The sequence below is a fragment of the Microcaecilia unicolor genome, chromosome 7, assembly GCF_901765095.1.
Source record: "Microcaecilia unicolor chromosome 7, aMicUni1.1, whole genome shotgun sequence".
Lineage (NCBI taxonomy): Eukaryota > Metazoa > Chordata > Amphibia > Gymnophiona > Siphonopidae > Microcaecilia > Microcaecilia unicolor.
Genome location: NC_044037.1, coordinates 145,361,093 through 145,374,186, shown reverse-complemented (window position 1 = coordinate 145,374,186; position 13,094 = coordinate 145,361,093). Strand labels below are relative to the sequence as shown.

At 42.2% G+C, this 13,094-nt stretch overlaps 1 protein-coding gene across 1 annotated transcript in view; it reads left to right on the top strand.

The window, feature by feature from the left end:
* The window catches only part of COL6A3 (collagen type VI alpha 3 chain), a 722,910-nt gene that overhangs the window by 284,541 nt on the left and 425,275 nt on the right, over positions 1 to 13,094 (top strand). The window contains 5 exon segments of the mRNA XM_030209050.1: positions 2,014 to 2,067; positions 2,207 to 2,278; positions 6,147 to 6,173; positions 10,059 to 10,103; positions 10,560 to 10,613. Of these exon segments, the coding sequence (XP_030064910.1) occupies positions 2,014 to 2,067; positions 2,207 to 2,278; positions 6,147 to 6,173; positions 10,059 to 10,103; positions 10,560 to 10,613 (252 nt within the window).

Below are 13,094 nucleotides of genomic sequence, written 5' to 3'. Positions count from 1 at the left end.
CTTGCCACATGCCAGTGTGGAACTACCGCCAGGCTACCACAGGAGTCCAATGGTAGTTCCCATTCCCAGTGTGCACCACCATGCATTGCCCAGTTAACACCAGGTTAGTGTGGGAGCCCTTACTGCCACCTCAATGGGTGGCAGCAAGTGCTCCTCCCAAAATGGCTGAGCGGTAAGTGAGTCACTTACCAGATAGCCATTGCTTGTTGAGAAAAAAAAAAGAGCCTTTTACACACTGCGGTAAAAGGGAGTCTCACAGCGCGTCAAAAACACACACTGACGCTAGCGCAGGCACCCTTTTACCACAGCTTAGTAAAAGGACCCCATCTTTTTATTGTAAACTTGTAACTTCTTCATTGTTTTTTATTTAAGAAAATTTATATCCACACAAACCATAGTTCTAGGCAGATTACAGAAACAAAAATACACATAATACATCTATAAAATTGAACTAAAACACAAATAGAAATTAGAACCTTTTCTAATTAAAGTCCTATTCAAGGCCAGTAATATGAAGAAAAAGACTTTTGAAACAAGTATGTTGTTAGTTGTTTTCTAAATGCTATAGATGTACCAACTTGGCATAGTTCTACAGGTAATGCCTCAATTTAGGGCATATCACCTGACAGGTTGAGGACTAAATCCCAAGGATTCTAATAATTCGAAAAGTAGGCTCTGCAAGATATTTGTCAGCAGATCTCAAATTGCATACAGGCTTATAGATCTTAAGAGTAGAAGATAAATTAGATGGCCCTGTGGTAGTGGCGGGGACCATTTTTCCGGTGCTCCAAGGCCTTTTTTACTGCAGCAGGTAAAAAGCCCCTAAAAAAATGGCACCGCATGGCCATTTTTTAAAGGGGCTTTTTACCTGCTGCAGTAAAAAAGACCTTGGCGCACGGGAAAAATGGCCCCCGATGCTACCACGGGGCCATTTTTCCTGCAGCTTGGTAAAAGGACCCCTCAATGAATTAGTAGCCTAGAGAAGCACATCTCATTCAGCATTTAGTGATGCTTTTTCTTCTAAAGTTTCTCATATGGTTAAAAATGGCCATGTGGTAAGATTATTCTTACCTCGTGGCCATGCCGGGGGAGCACTTACCACAACCCATTGAGGTGGTGGTAAGGGCTCCCATGGTAACTTGGCAGTAACCGGTCAGTGTGCAGTGATGCCCGATTACCGCCGGGTTAGCGCCGTGCTATAAAATAAAATACCGCGCACTCGAGGGGGAGCTACCGCCGGTGGCTGCATTGGGCCGGCAGTAGTTCTAGGTTAGCGTGTGGTAAACTCAAGTTAGGCTTACCGCTGCGTTGTAAAAGGGCCCCTAAGATAGGTCAGAATACAACATACTTTCTTAAAAAGTGAGCATAACCAAAACAAATAAGAAAATAACATTTTTAAATGAGCTTATTATTTAAAAATGCTGATTTTGTACAGTAGTAAAATAGTACTATTTTAGATGGTAGCAAGTATGTAATATATGTCTTCAATGAGCGACGGGGGCTGTTAAAATGAAGAGACTTCACATTTGATCAGCTAAACGAATAAATTATTTAGATGTGCACAAATAATTTCCTTAAGCTAAGGAATCATATCTATTTTGCTTTAATTAATTCAGTGAAGATCTGCTACCTGATGACACAAATAACTTGCTCCTGGCAGGTTTTTCCCTTCCTGACCAATGAACTATACTGAAGCTATGAGTATCAGATGAGACTTGCCCTCAAGCATTTGGTTAGCAAGGGGATATATGCTGTCTTGGAAGCCATTTTTAAGTAGAGGAAATATAAAAGAAGGGAAGAAAAAATGGAAATGGAAAGGGATTTATATTGTATTGAAGAAAAATCTAGTTCACTAATGAGCAAGAAAACAGAAAGGAAGTTTCACCTAATAGGCTTCCAAATCCAAACAGATTAAAACAAGCTTCTTGGGAGTCAATTCAGTATGAGAATAATGTGTTACTTTATATATGGACAATGCATATATTTAAAAACACTATCTGTACTGTTTTCTAGGGTCCACCAGGTGAAAAGGGTCACAGAGGTTTCCCAGGTGAAGAAGGTGGTATTGTAAGTGCAACATTTCTGTTTCATTCTATTGTGCAATTGTCAGCACTATACAGAACATAAAGTATATGAAAAGAATTAGCTTTTACAGAATTTTGAGGTAATGTGTGTTTACTAAGAATACATTTTCTTCCTGAATTAGGGTGAGCGAGGCCCACCAGGTCTTAATGGAACTCAGGGGTTTCAAGGATGTCCTGGTCAGAGAGGAATCAAGGTATGGCATTTGCTCACTTTCATTCTGTGAGAATGCATATCAAAATAAAGGGGCATTTGCATCATTAAACAGATGCTTGAATATGCTTGCAGAGAATGAAATACCACATGAAATAGAAAAAAATGTGCATGTCTATCTTTTCGTTACATTTGGGCCTTCTTTTTCGTTTTTTATGTTTTCCTACAAATTGAATAGTGGAAAGAGTGAAATTGACATTTAGAATGATTTATATGGTTAACTTCCAAGTTAACTAAAATTCAATCATAGCTTAGAGAGGAATATTAATCAACATAAACAACAACGCTTCCTCTTCTGATAGATACTGGTCTATGTTCTTAATAAAAAAGCAAATACACTGTTATATCTCAAAATATGGAGGAAAAAGCCTCAACAGACTCCATTCTTGGCAGGTATGTATCTGCAACTTTTAAGGAGTGCTAGCTATCATCACTGGCAAAAATCTCCGTTATCTAGATTTCCATTAACTGAAATTCAAAAAATTTTATAAAGAGACTTATCTGATAAAGATGCCGAACTTCTCTAATCCCCACGGCCAACTTCAGGGTCCCTGCTGGATATAGTTCAATAATGCGGCATAATCGAAACCTGATTTTGGACATCCCCAACTGCACTTCGTCGCAGGGACGGTCAAAGTTCAAGGGGGCATGTCGGAGGCGTAGTGAAGGTGGGACTTGGGCGTGCCTAACACTTGGGCATCCTTGACCCATAATGGAAAAAAAGAAGGACGTCCCTGACGAGCACTTGGACATTTTCACCCGGACCTGTTTTTATTACGACTAAGGCACAAAAAGGTGTCTGAACTGACCATATGACCACCGGAGAGAATCGAGGATTACCTCCTGTTACTCCCCCAGTGGTTACTAACCCCCTCCCACCCTCAAAAAACATCTTTAAAAATATTTCTTGCCAGCCTCAGATGTCATACTCAGGGTCCATGACAGCAGTATGCAGGTCCCTGGAGCAGTTTTAGTGGATGAGTGCACTTCAGACAGGCAGACCCAGCCCCATCCCCCCTACCTGTTAGGTTTGTGGAGGAAACAGCGAGCCCTCCAAAACTCACCCGAAACCCACTGTATCCACATCTAGGTGCCCCCTTCACCCGTAAGAGCTATGGTAGTGGTGTACAGTTGTGGGTAGTGGGTTTTGGGGGGGGATTTGGGGGGCTCAGCACACAAGGTAAGGGAGCTATGTACCTAGGAGCAATTTATGAAGTCCACTGCAGTGCCCCCTAGGGTGCCCGATTGGTGTCCTGGCATGTGAGGGGGACCAGGACCAGTGCACTACAAATGCTGGCTCCTCCTACGACCAACTCGCTTGACTTTGGTCGTTTCTGAGATGGACGTCCTTGGTTTCGAAAATCGCTGAAAATCAGAGACGACCATGTCTAGGGACGTCCATCTCTAAGGAAGACCAAATTTAAGGATTTGGACATCCCTGATGGTATTTTCAAAACGAAAGATGAACGTCCATCTTGTTTCGAAAATACGGGTTTCCCCACCCATGGATCGGGACGTTTTGCAAGGACATCCAAATCGAAACGTGGACGTCCCTTTCGAAAATGCCCCTCCACATATACTAAAAAGCGAGTCTAGACATTTACACTAAAATTAAATAAGTACATAACCAGAAAAAGAAAAAGGAATGCCAGCATAATACTGGAAAGATCATACATACCAAGAAACATGTAATCAACCCAAAAATTATGTAATACATTGTGTCAATAATCTCATTCAGGTCTGTCTCCTATTCAAGAATCTGATTGGTCTCCAAAAGCTAGTTGAAAGAAATGTGTTTTTCAATGTTTTCTTTAAAAGCATCAGATAATGTTCCTGCCAAAGCAGCAGTGGCGTTCCGTGGTTGCCTGACACCCAGGGTGCATCGCCACTGCTCACCCCCCTTCCCCTCCCCCCCGGGTGCAGGGCAACACGGCACGGCACCCCACACAGTCCCCACTTGCCTTCCAAGCTCCAGCTCCGTCCACCCCAGCTTGGCGCCCCCCCCCCCCCGACGCAGTCCCCACCTGCCAACCAGGTTCCAGCTCCGTCCATCCCAGCATGGCGCCTCGCATCTGCAGCGCTGCTTTAAAAAGAAGAAAATCGCCTCCTCATCGGCCCTTCCCTCACTGTGTCCCGCCCTCGAGGAAATAGGAAGTTATGTCAGAGGGCGGGACACAGTGAGGGAAGGGCCGACGACGAGGCACCCTTCTTTTTACAGCAGCGCTGCAGATGCGAGGCACCATGCTGGGGTGGACAGAGCTGGAACCTGGTTGGCAGGTGGGGACTGCGTCGGGGGGGAAGGCGGTTCCATGCCAAGGGGGGGGGGTGTGGATGGATGGAGCGGAGCACCCCCCTCCCACCCGTTGACACCCGGGGCAGACCGCCCCCACTGCCCTGCCCTTGCTACGCCACTGCAAAGCAGAAAACAAACAGCTTTCCACAAGGATGGGTCTAAAAATAAAATAGCTGTCTTCCTCGTGGATTCCCATCTTACCCTTGAAGGCCCTGGTAAAACTAATGAATATTCAGTATCATCTAGATAACTTTACTTGATTTAAGTAGAACAATATAACTAGTGTGGTCCTATTTGAACGAATTGAGTGATTTAAAATTTGCATAATAAGTCATTTACTTACCTTTATGTAATGGCTTATATGAAAGGGATCAATGTCCTCATGTCTTTAGTATTTGGTTTTGATTTAGGTCATGCCTTTTCAGTAGCAGTTCAAGGTGAAATATAGTTTAAGTACAACAGGGATTTTCCTGTCTCCAAAGGGCTTATAATCTATTCAGTCAATATTCAGCTGACCGGTCAGTGTTTTTTAAGGCACTGACAGGATCAAGTGGGGTTTGTAACTGAATAGATAATGGGCTGGTGTAAATTTTAAGGGACTTCGATGTTAGCTTCAGAACTTAGTACAAGAACAGTACTGGGCAGACTTCTACAGTCTGTGCCCTGCGAAAGGCAAGGACAAATGAAACTTGGGTATACATATAAAGTATCACATACCATGTAAAATGAGTTTATCTTGTTGGGCAGACCGGATGGACCGTAAAAGTCTTTATCTGCCGTCATTTACTATGTTACTATGTTTGTTCCTGCCCCAACTACCTCTAGACCACCAGGCCTACTGAGGTAGGCCTGGGAGGGCCTGTCATGACTTGGGTGGAGGATTTGGACTTGTCCAGAGGGACAGGAGGGATGGGGGATCACACTTTTATTTTGAGGGGGCATGAGGTAGGGGGAATTGGATTTTGTCAAGGGAGGTAGACAGAAGGGAAGTGGGATCAGCTTCAGGCTGTAACCTGGTAGTTATGTAGGTGCCAACCAATATTCAGTGCTGACACCTACATAGCTAACCCAGCAAAGTTAAAACTTCTGTTTAAGCAGTCCTACATATCTGGGTAGCTATGCAGACACCAGCACTGGATATTACTGGTACCTGCATAACTTGCATTTCCTCCCAAATCCTGCCCACTTCCAAATGGCCAATTAGTGCCAATTTTCAAAATTATTACCCACTGAATATCAGTGATTAAAGTGGGCGGGAGCCTTTTCTGCATACTTTAATTCACTTTGAATATCAGGCCCTATGTTTTGTAACTGAGGCAATAAAGGGTTAAGGGCACTGTTTACTAAGCTGCACTGTAGGTGTTCTAGTGTTTTTAGCATTTGCTAACACTAGAGACACCCAAGGAGTCAGTTTTACTGAGATATGTTAGTACATTAGCATCAAATAATTTTGTGTATACAGAGGATTCTGTCATTGTTATTCAGAAATAAATTCTATTGGGCAAGGCCTATGTGTTTCATTTGGTGTTCTGAAATTTATATTTTTTCTTTTCTTAAGGGTTCACGTGGTTTTCCAGGAGAAAAGGTATGCATCTATTTTATAGAATTTGGCTCTAATCACCCAGATAGTACCACTGAAAATTCAGTCTGACCGCCTCAACACTATCCAGGTAGTGCCAGGGCAGTATGGAGGTGGAGGCTGTGTGAAGCCAGGAGTTATCCAGGCACTGCCACTAACTCAGATATTCAGCTGACAGCCACGAATGTTCAGCACCAGTAGCCAGATATGGCCCTACGTTGAATATATAGGTATAAATCAACCTATGGTTGCCAGTGTTTACAAAAGCACTGATCACCATGGGCTGAATATTGATCAATAAATCTATAACTTAGCCATTTTAAAGAAAAATTAAAAACATAATCAAATTATATATGATTTGGCTGTCAACTAAAATTAGGTTTTGCATTGACTGTAGATTTGGAGAGAACACATTAATATACCCCAAAACAATATTACTCTAAATTATTAGACCTTGAGGGCACAAACCCACAGCTGCTTTTTAATATAGTTGATCAGTTATTAGATACAGGGAAAGTGACTCAATCTCAAAAGGAAGAGAGACCTTCTGCTCAGGATTTAGCAGATTTTTTTGAATCTAAAATAGTTAAGATATGTTCAACTCTGCATAGTATCCTTTAGGATAGTGCTATGAACTATTCAATTGATGACAGCAAATTTAAGTATTTCTGGTGACAGGAGAACATGGACATTTTTCAAACTGATGAACTTAGATGAAACTAAGAGGTTACTGCTGAAATATTCCTCTTCTCATTATACTTTAGATATTTTTCCTACGTACCTTTTTAAATCTCCACCAGAGTTTTTTTTTTAAATTGATTGATGATTTGGCTCAATTTATGCCTTGTTCAAGGACATTACCTTAGTTATGCTACTACTACTTGACATTTCTAAAGCGCTACTAAGGTTACGCAGTGCTGTACAATTTAACATAAAAGGACAGTCCCTGCTCAAAGGAGCTTACAATCTAAATCTAGTTATCTACGTCATATTGTCCTAATGCCAATTTTGAAAAATCTGACTGGACCTAAATCCCAGGCTAGTAACTATAGACTGGTAGCATCTATCCCCTTGTTTGCCAAGATCTTAGAGGCACTAGTTTCACAGCATCTCGAGGCCTATTTAGACTAGCATAATATCCTCTCACATTCTCAATCAGGTTTTAGAAAATATTTCAGTACTGAGACAGTTTTATGTGCCCTAGTAACAAAAATGAAATATTGACTCTGCAGGGGTGTTCAAGTGCTGCTGATTCAGTTTGATCTGTCAGTGGCATTTGATGTGACAGATCACGAATTACTTATAAGCAGGGCCGGTCCAACCCAGTAAGCGAGGTAAGCATGGCAGGAGGGCGCCGACCTCTGGAGGGCGCCGCCGCACCATGTTGACCCTCGCCGCTTACCTCAGCTCCCAGACCTTGACAGCAGCCCTGCCTTCGGTTTCCTGCTCCGGTACCCGCGCCGCCCTAGGGCATTTAAATCTTGTATTTAAATTTACCTCTGACGTTGCAGCAGCTGCACAGCATCAGTGAAAGCGCTGCTGCCTGACGTCTCTAGCTTTCCCTTCGCTTGTTCGTTCCCTTCTCAGTGTCCCGCCCTCGCAAGGAAATAAAGTCAGAAGAAGGCGGGACACTGAGGGAACGAACGAGCAAAGGGAAGGCTGGGAGACGGCAGCAGCGCTTTCACTGACGCAGCGCAGCTGCTGCGATGTCGGAGGCAAATTTAAACACAAGATTTAAACCAGAGAAGAAGGCGGGCAGGTGGACATGGGAGCAGGAGGGCAGGGGAGAGAGGAGCATTGATCGATGGACATGGATGGGAGGGCAGGGCCCAGGGAGACAGGAGAAATTGCTGGACATGGAGGGCAGGGGAGGGAGGAGAATTGCTGGATATGGATGGAGGAGGGAAGGGGAGAGAGGCGCATCGATGGACAAGGATGGACATGGATGGGAGGGCAGGGCCCAGGGAGAGAGGAGAAATTGCTGGACATGGAGGGGAGGGCAGGGGAGAAAGAGGAGAATTGCTGGATTTGGATGGATGGAGGGGGGCAGCCGGGGAGAGGAGAATTGCTGGATATGGATGGATAGATGGATGGAGGGCAGGGGGGTTGCTGGACATGGGTGGATGGAGGGGAGGGCAGGGAGAGAATTGTTGGACATAGATGGAGGTGAGGGAAGGGAAGACAGGTGTAATATTTTCAATGATGCCATGGCTAGTAAAAGGGGTGTGACTACTGTAGGGGCGGAGCCATAGTGATCCCGCCCCTGGATGGGTAGGGGTGCTGACTAATAGGCTGCAGGAGGGCACCAGAAACCCTAGGACCGGCCCTGCTTATAAGGTTGTTAGATGGGATTTATTTGGCAGGCCCAATATTGAATTGGTTCAGGGGGGGTTTTAACACTTAGATCACATCAGGTTAAAATGAGAGATGAGCAGCCGGCTTCATGGATCCTCAGTTGTGGCGTCCCCCAGGATTTCCATTATCATCAATCTTTAATATAGTGATTTCCTCTCGGCAAGTTTTTGGATAGCAACGCGGTAAGGAATTTTATCTATGTAGATGACATCATGCTACTAGTACCATTGGATAGGGGGATTTCAAGTTTGGATTACTCACAAATTAAAATTGAATGTAAACAAATCAAAGTTTTTTATTGCTACTAATCCACCATAGGCTATCATATAATAACTATAGATCAAGTTAGTTTCCCTGTGGAATCAGAGCTGAAGATTTTGGGTATAGTGGTAGACTCTGTACTTTCCTTTGAAAAGCAGGTAAATCGAGTAACAAAAAAAGGGTTTTTTTTTAAACTTTAAAGTGATCAAGAAGAATTAGGCACTGTTTAGAACCCTTACAATTCAAATTAATTGTCTAGGTCTTGATCTTAAGTCAACTAGATTACTGTAACATTATGTTGACTGGCTGTTCACAAACTATTTTGAAGAATGTACAGACTCTACAGAATGTGGCAGTTTGCCTGGTTTACTCTGCTACGAAGTTTGATAGGATTACCCCTTTGATAATTAAAGCTCATTGGTTACCAATTCTTATTTCAAGGTCTGTACTCTTATTTTCAAAACATTATATGGCCTTGCTCCCAAGTATATGTTGTCACTGATTACTATCCAGTGCCTGGCTACTAATATGCAACTTCAAAATTTTCTGCTTTTACATTTACCATCTCCTAGGTTAGTGATATACACAAGAATCTTTCAAACGTCATTTCCCTGTACAGGGGTGAAATTTTGGAATGACCTTCCTCTCAACCTTAGACTATCTCATGGTTTTTGCATTTTGCATTTCAGGAAAGGGCTGAAAACTTGGTTATTTAAAAGATTTCTGGATTGCTAGTTGTTAATCTGAAATGGTTTCTATATTATCTGGCTTTTTTAATTCAGTCTATGTATACTCTATGACAAGCTCCATACACTATAGTTTCTAATGGGTGTTATTACTTTATGTGTATTTATGCCCACGTATGCCTGATTTTGATGTAAACCATATAGAACTGATTCGGCTAATGTGGTATAGAAATATAGTTTAGATTAGATTTAGATTAGATTAGTATTGACTAAAGGCATACAAAATGTTTCCTCTGTAGAGGTATATAAGATATCAAATCAAGTTTTATATGCTAATACATTCCAAGAATTGTGCAGAGTACAATAAATATCATATGAAAGAAGGTCACTGTCTCTGACTAGTTACTATTGTGATTAACTAAAATAATTCTGAGATTAGTCCATGGTCAGCATTCACAGAGTATTGTTAATCTATGGGCAATTTCTTCCAGTTGAAATTAGACAACAGCTGCTAGTATAGATTATCTAAATACTTGTGATATTTTATCATTCTTTATTGTGTGGTTCTTTTTTTTTTTTTTTTTTACAGGGTGAACAAGGAGAAATGGGTCTAGATGGAATAGATGGAGAAGATGTAAGCAATTTTAACTGTAATTATATTGTAGATTCCACTGAGTGCTTGATTTATCAAGTTGTTTTACAAAATGGAAAATAATGAATTAAAGAATTAATTCTATTTAGGAGGTGGTGAGGGCTCTGGCAGTAACCCTGCGTTAATCGTGTACACCCCTCCAGTGCTAGAAAATACAAAGGTATTTTTTAGCACTGGAAATGGTACACAGGAAATTCAGAACTACCTCCAGGCTCCTGGGCGGGCCCAGCGGTAGGGCCAATTTGCCATGCACCAAACTAGCAGTAGCCCTACCACCGTTTGGTAAAAGGTCCCTTTAATATTTTATGTTTGCCCTTTAACACTAATAAAATAATTTTTCCCTATTAATGCATCTCCATTTTAGAGACAAACAGATATTAAAGCAGAAGAAACTTCTTGACTACTATTGTAAAATAATACTGAAACATTTGTTTGCAGGGAGAAAAAGGAGGAGCAGGTCTTCCTGGAATGGGAGGGAATCCTGGAGCAAGGGTAAGCATTTATAGTACCGATAACCTTTTTCATGTTTTGTACTAGGTATGGAGCCAGTGTTCCAAATCTTGGACCATTTTAAAAGAAAGGGCATTGTCATATCACAGTTTCACATAGTTTCCATAATCTCACAATCTGCTCTGCTTTACCATGTATGTCACAGGCTACACTCCAAAGAGGGAGCCTGTCCTGATTTCCAAACTACCCTACAAGAAGAAACTGTCCTTCAGCTGGGCCCTTCACATTTTGCTTACATTGCAGAAGCTTCAGGGGATTTCCAGCTATAGTTAGGTGTAAGAGAATTGAACAAAAAGATCCCATGGGCCACAGAGTCCCTAGCAGAAAACAGGCAAGTGAGACCATTGAGCTGCTGAAACAACTGAATCAGGGTTTATAGACATTGCTAAAGCAGCACTAGCTGTGCAGCCTTGAAAAAAAGTTGGAAGGAAGCACATTGGGAAAATGAAGAGGGAGGGAAAAGAGAGTATTGCTAGAAGATAGGTGAAGCTAGAGGGGTGTACTGGAGAGGTGGTGCACCAAAGGAGGATGAATGAGGCTGACGGAGGATCAGTGAGGGTAAGAGGAGAATTAGGGGCCTGTAGAACACAAAAAAATTATGAGTGAGGCTGAAAGAAAGCACAGTGGGAGGGCAGCTGGGGAAGAGATGCAAGCAAGATGGTGATTTGTAGTACACTGAAAGGGGGAGATAGAAGGTTTAGATGCAGCTGAGAGTCAGACAAAGGTAAGAAAGAGAAACAAGAGGTTGAGAGTGATAGAAAGCAAGGGGAAAGAAGAGGCCTACTGCTAGGGATCACAGCCACCACTGTGAACCCATAGCCAGCAAGAGCAGGAACTACTGGGGATCATTCCTGCCCTGTAGGTTATAGGCTGTAACCCCTAGACTACTATCATTGCCTTAGAAAGGCTCAGGGGGGGTGTTTAAGGGATGGGAGCTCATGGGAGAGCCAGGGGAGTCAATGGGTGGGAGGCAAGGCTTGAATCCTTCAGAATGAATGTGTCTTCAGGACACTGGAGGACTGGGGATTAGGGGGGTATATTTGGAGGGGGTCTTTGCTTTGCAGCAGAGGAGAAAAGTGGAGAGGGACCCTTGAACTATACGTCTTTTTGTACTGCATCAGCCTCTTTAAGTTAGGCTTCTCAAGAGCATCGGACATATGTTAGTGGCCCTGTGCGCCTGAAGAGCAGATTAACATATCTTGCAAGGTTGATTGCAAGTTGCATTATGTCTTTACCATGGGAGTCACTAACCTCCAGAACAGTATTACTGCAGCTTAATGGCTCCTATAATAAATTAAGGTCTGGTAAAATGTCATGTTTTATCACAACTAGGCAACTTCTTTCTAAGATTTCTGTATAACGTTGCACTATTGTGTTGTGAAACCCAACCTGTTAGTAGCCATTAAGGACCATCAGTGAATATCACTGGCATAATTTGTTCTGAATATTGTCCCTTTGATCCTAACTTTTGGTAGATATTGGAAAATATAACACTTTGACATATTAAACTACTACATTTTATTTGTTTAAAACTATTGGTCAGTTTTAAATGCCAGCTGCCAGAGTTAAGTTATACCTAGGTATTCAGCTCCAGTATCCAGATATCTGCGTTTGCTGAATGTTCAGGTATAACAGACAGAGCTGGGAGTTACATTTTGGGGGGAGGGGTAGGAGATGGACGGAGAGTGGGTGTGGAAGCAAAAACCAGTTAGTCTGGGCTTCTTTTACAAAGCCATGCTACCAATTCTCGGTGCGGCAAATAAAGGAAGCCCATTTCTTTCCTATGGGCTTCCTCATTTGCTGGGTGGGAATCAGTAGCGCAGCTTTATAAAAGAAGCCCTCTGTGAAAATTAGCACATCCTAACTGATTACTGCAGGGTTAACAGAGGAGCCCTTATCACCTCCTATATAGGAGGCTTTAAGGGCTCCTGTGTTAATTTTTTTTAATGACTGTACACTAGTGGCAATATTAGCCAGAAGCAAAACTAATAGGAAAAAGGCTTTTTTATGGTCATAGTAGAAATTACTTTAGCAAATGGGGAAGACCCACATAAAGGTTTGCTAAGGCCAATTCTTACTGCAGCTTAGTAAAAAAGAACCCTGAAAAACAGCATCAGTAACAAAAATAAAATATAATTGAGATGTTATTGGCACAAACCAGAAGGAATTGACACAAATCATTTACTTCAGGTGATTACAATAAATCCTAAAGAATCTGAAAAGTAGATATGGTCAAAGACAGAATAAAAAAATAACTGGAAACAATTCAACCAATATTGTCTTCTCATCACGTACAATGTTGCAGCAGGAATCACTTGCTAGTGCATTAGTCAAGTTCATATGCACTCACTCTGGGGTCAAAGGTGTTTGTACTATATTGGGCTCATTTTTGAAAGAGGAGGATGTCCATCTTTCGACATAAAACGGAAGATGGACGTCCTTCTCACAGAGACATCCAAATCG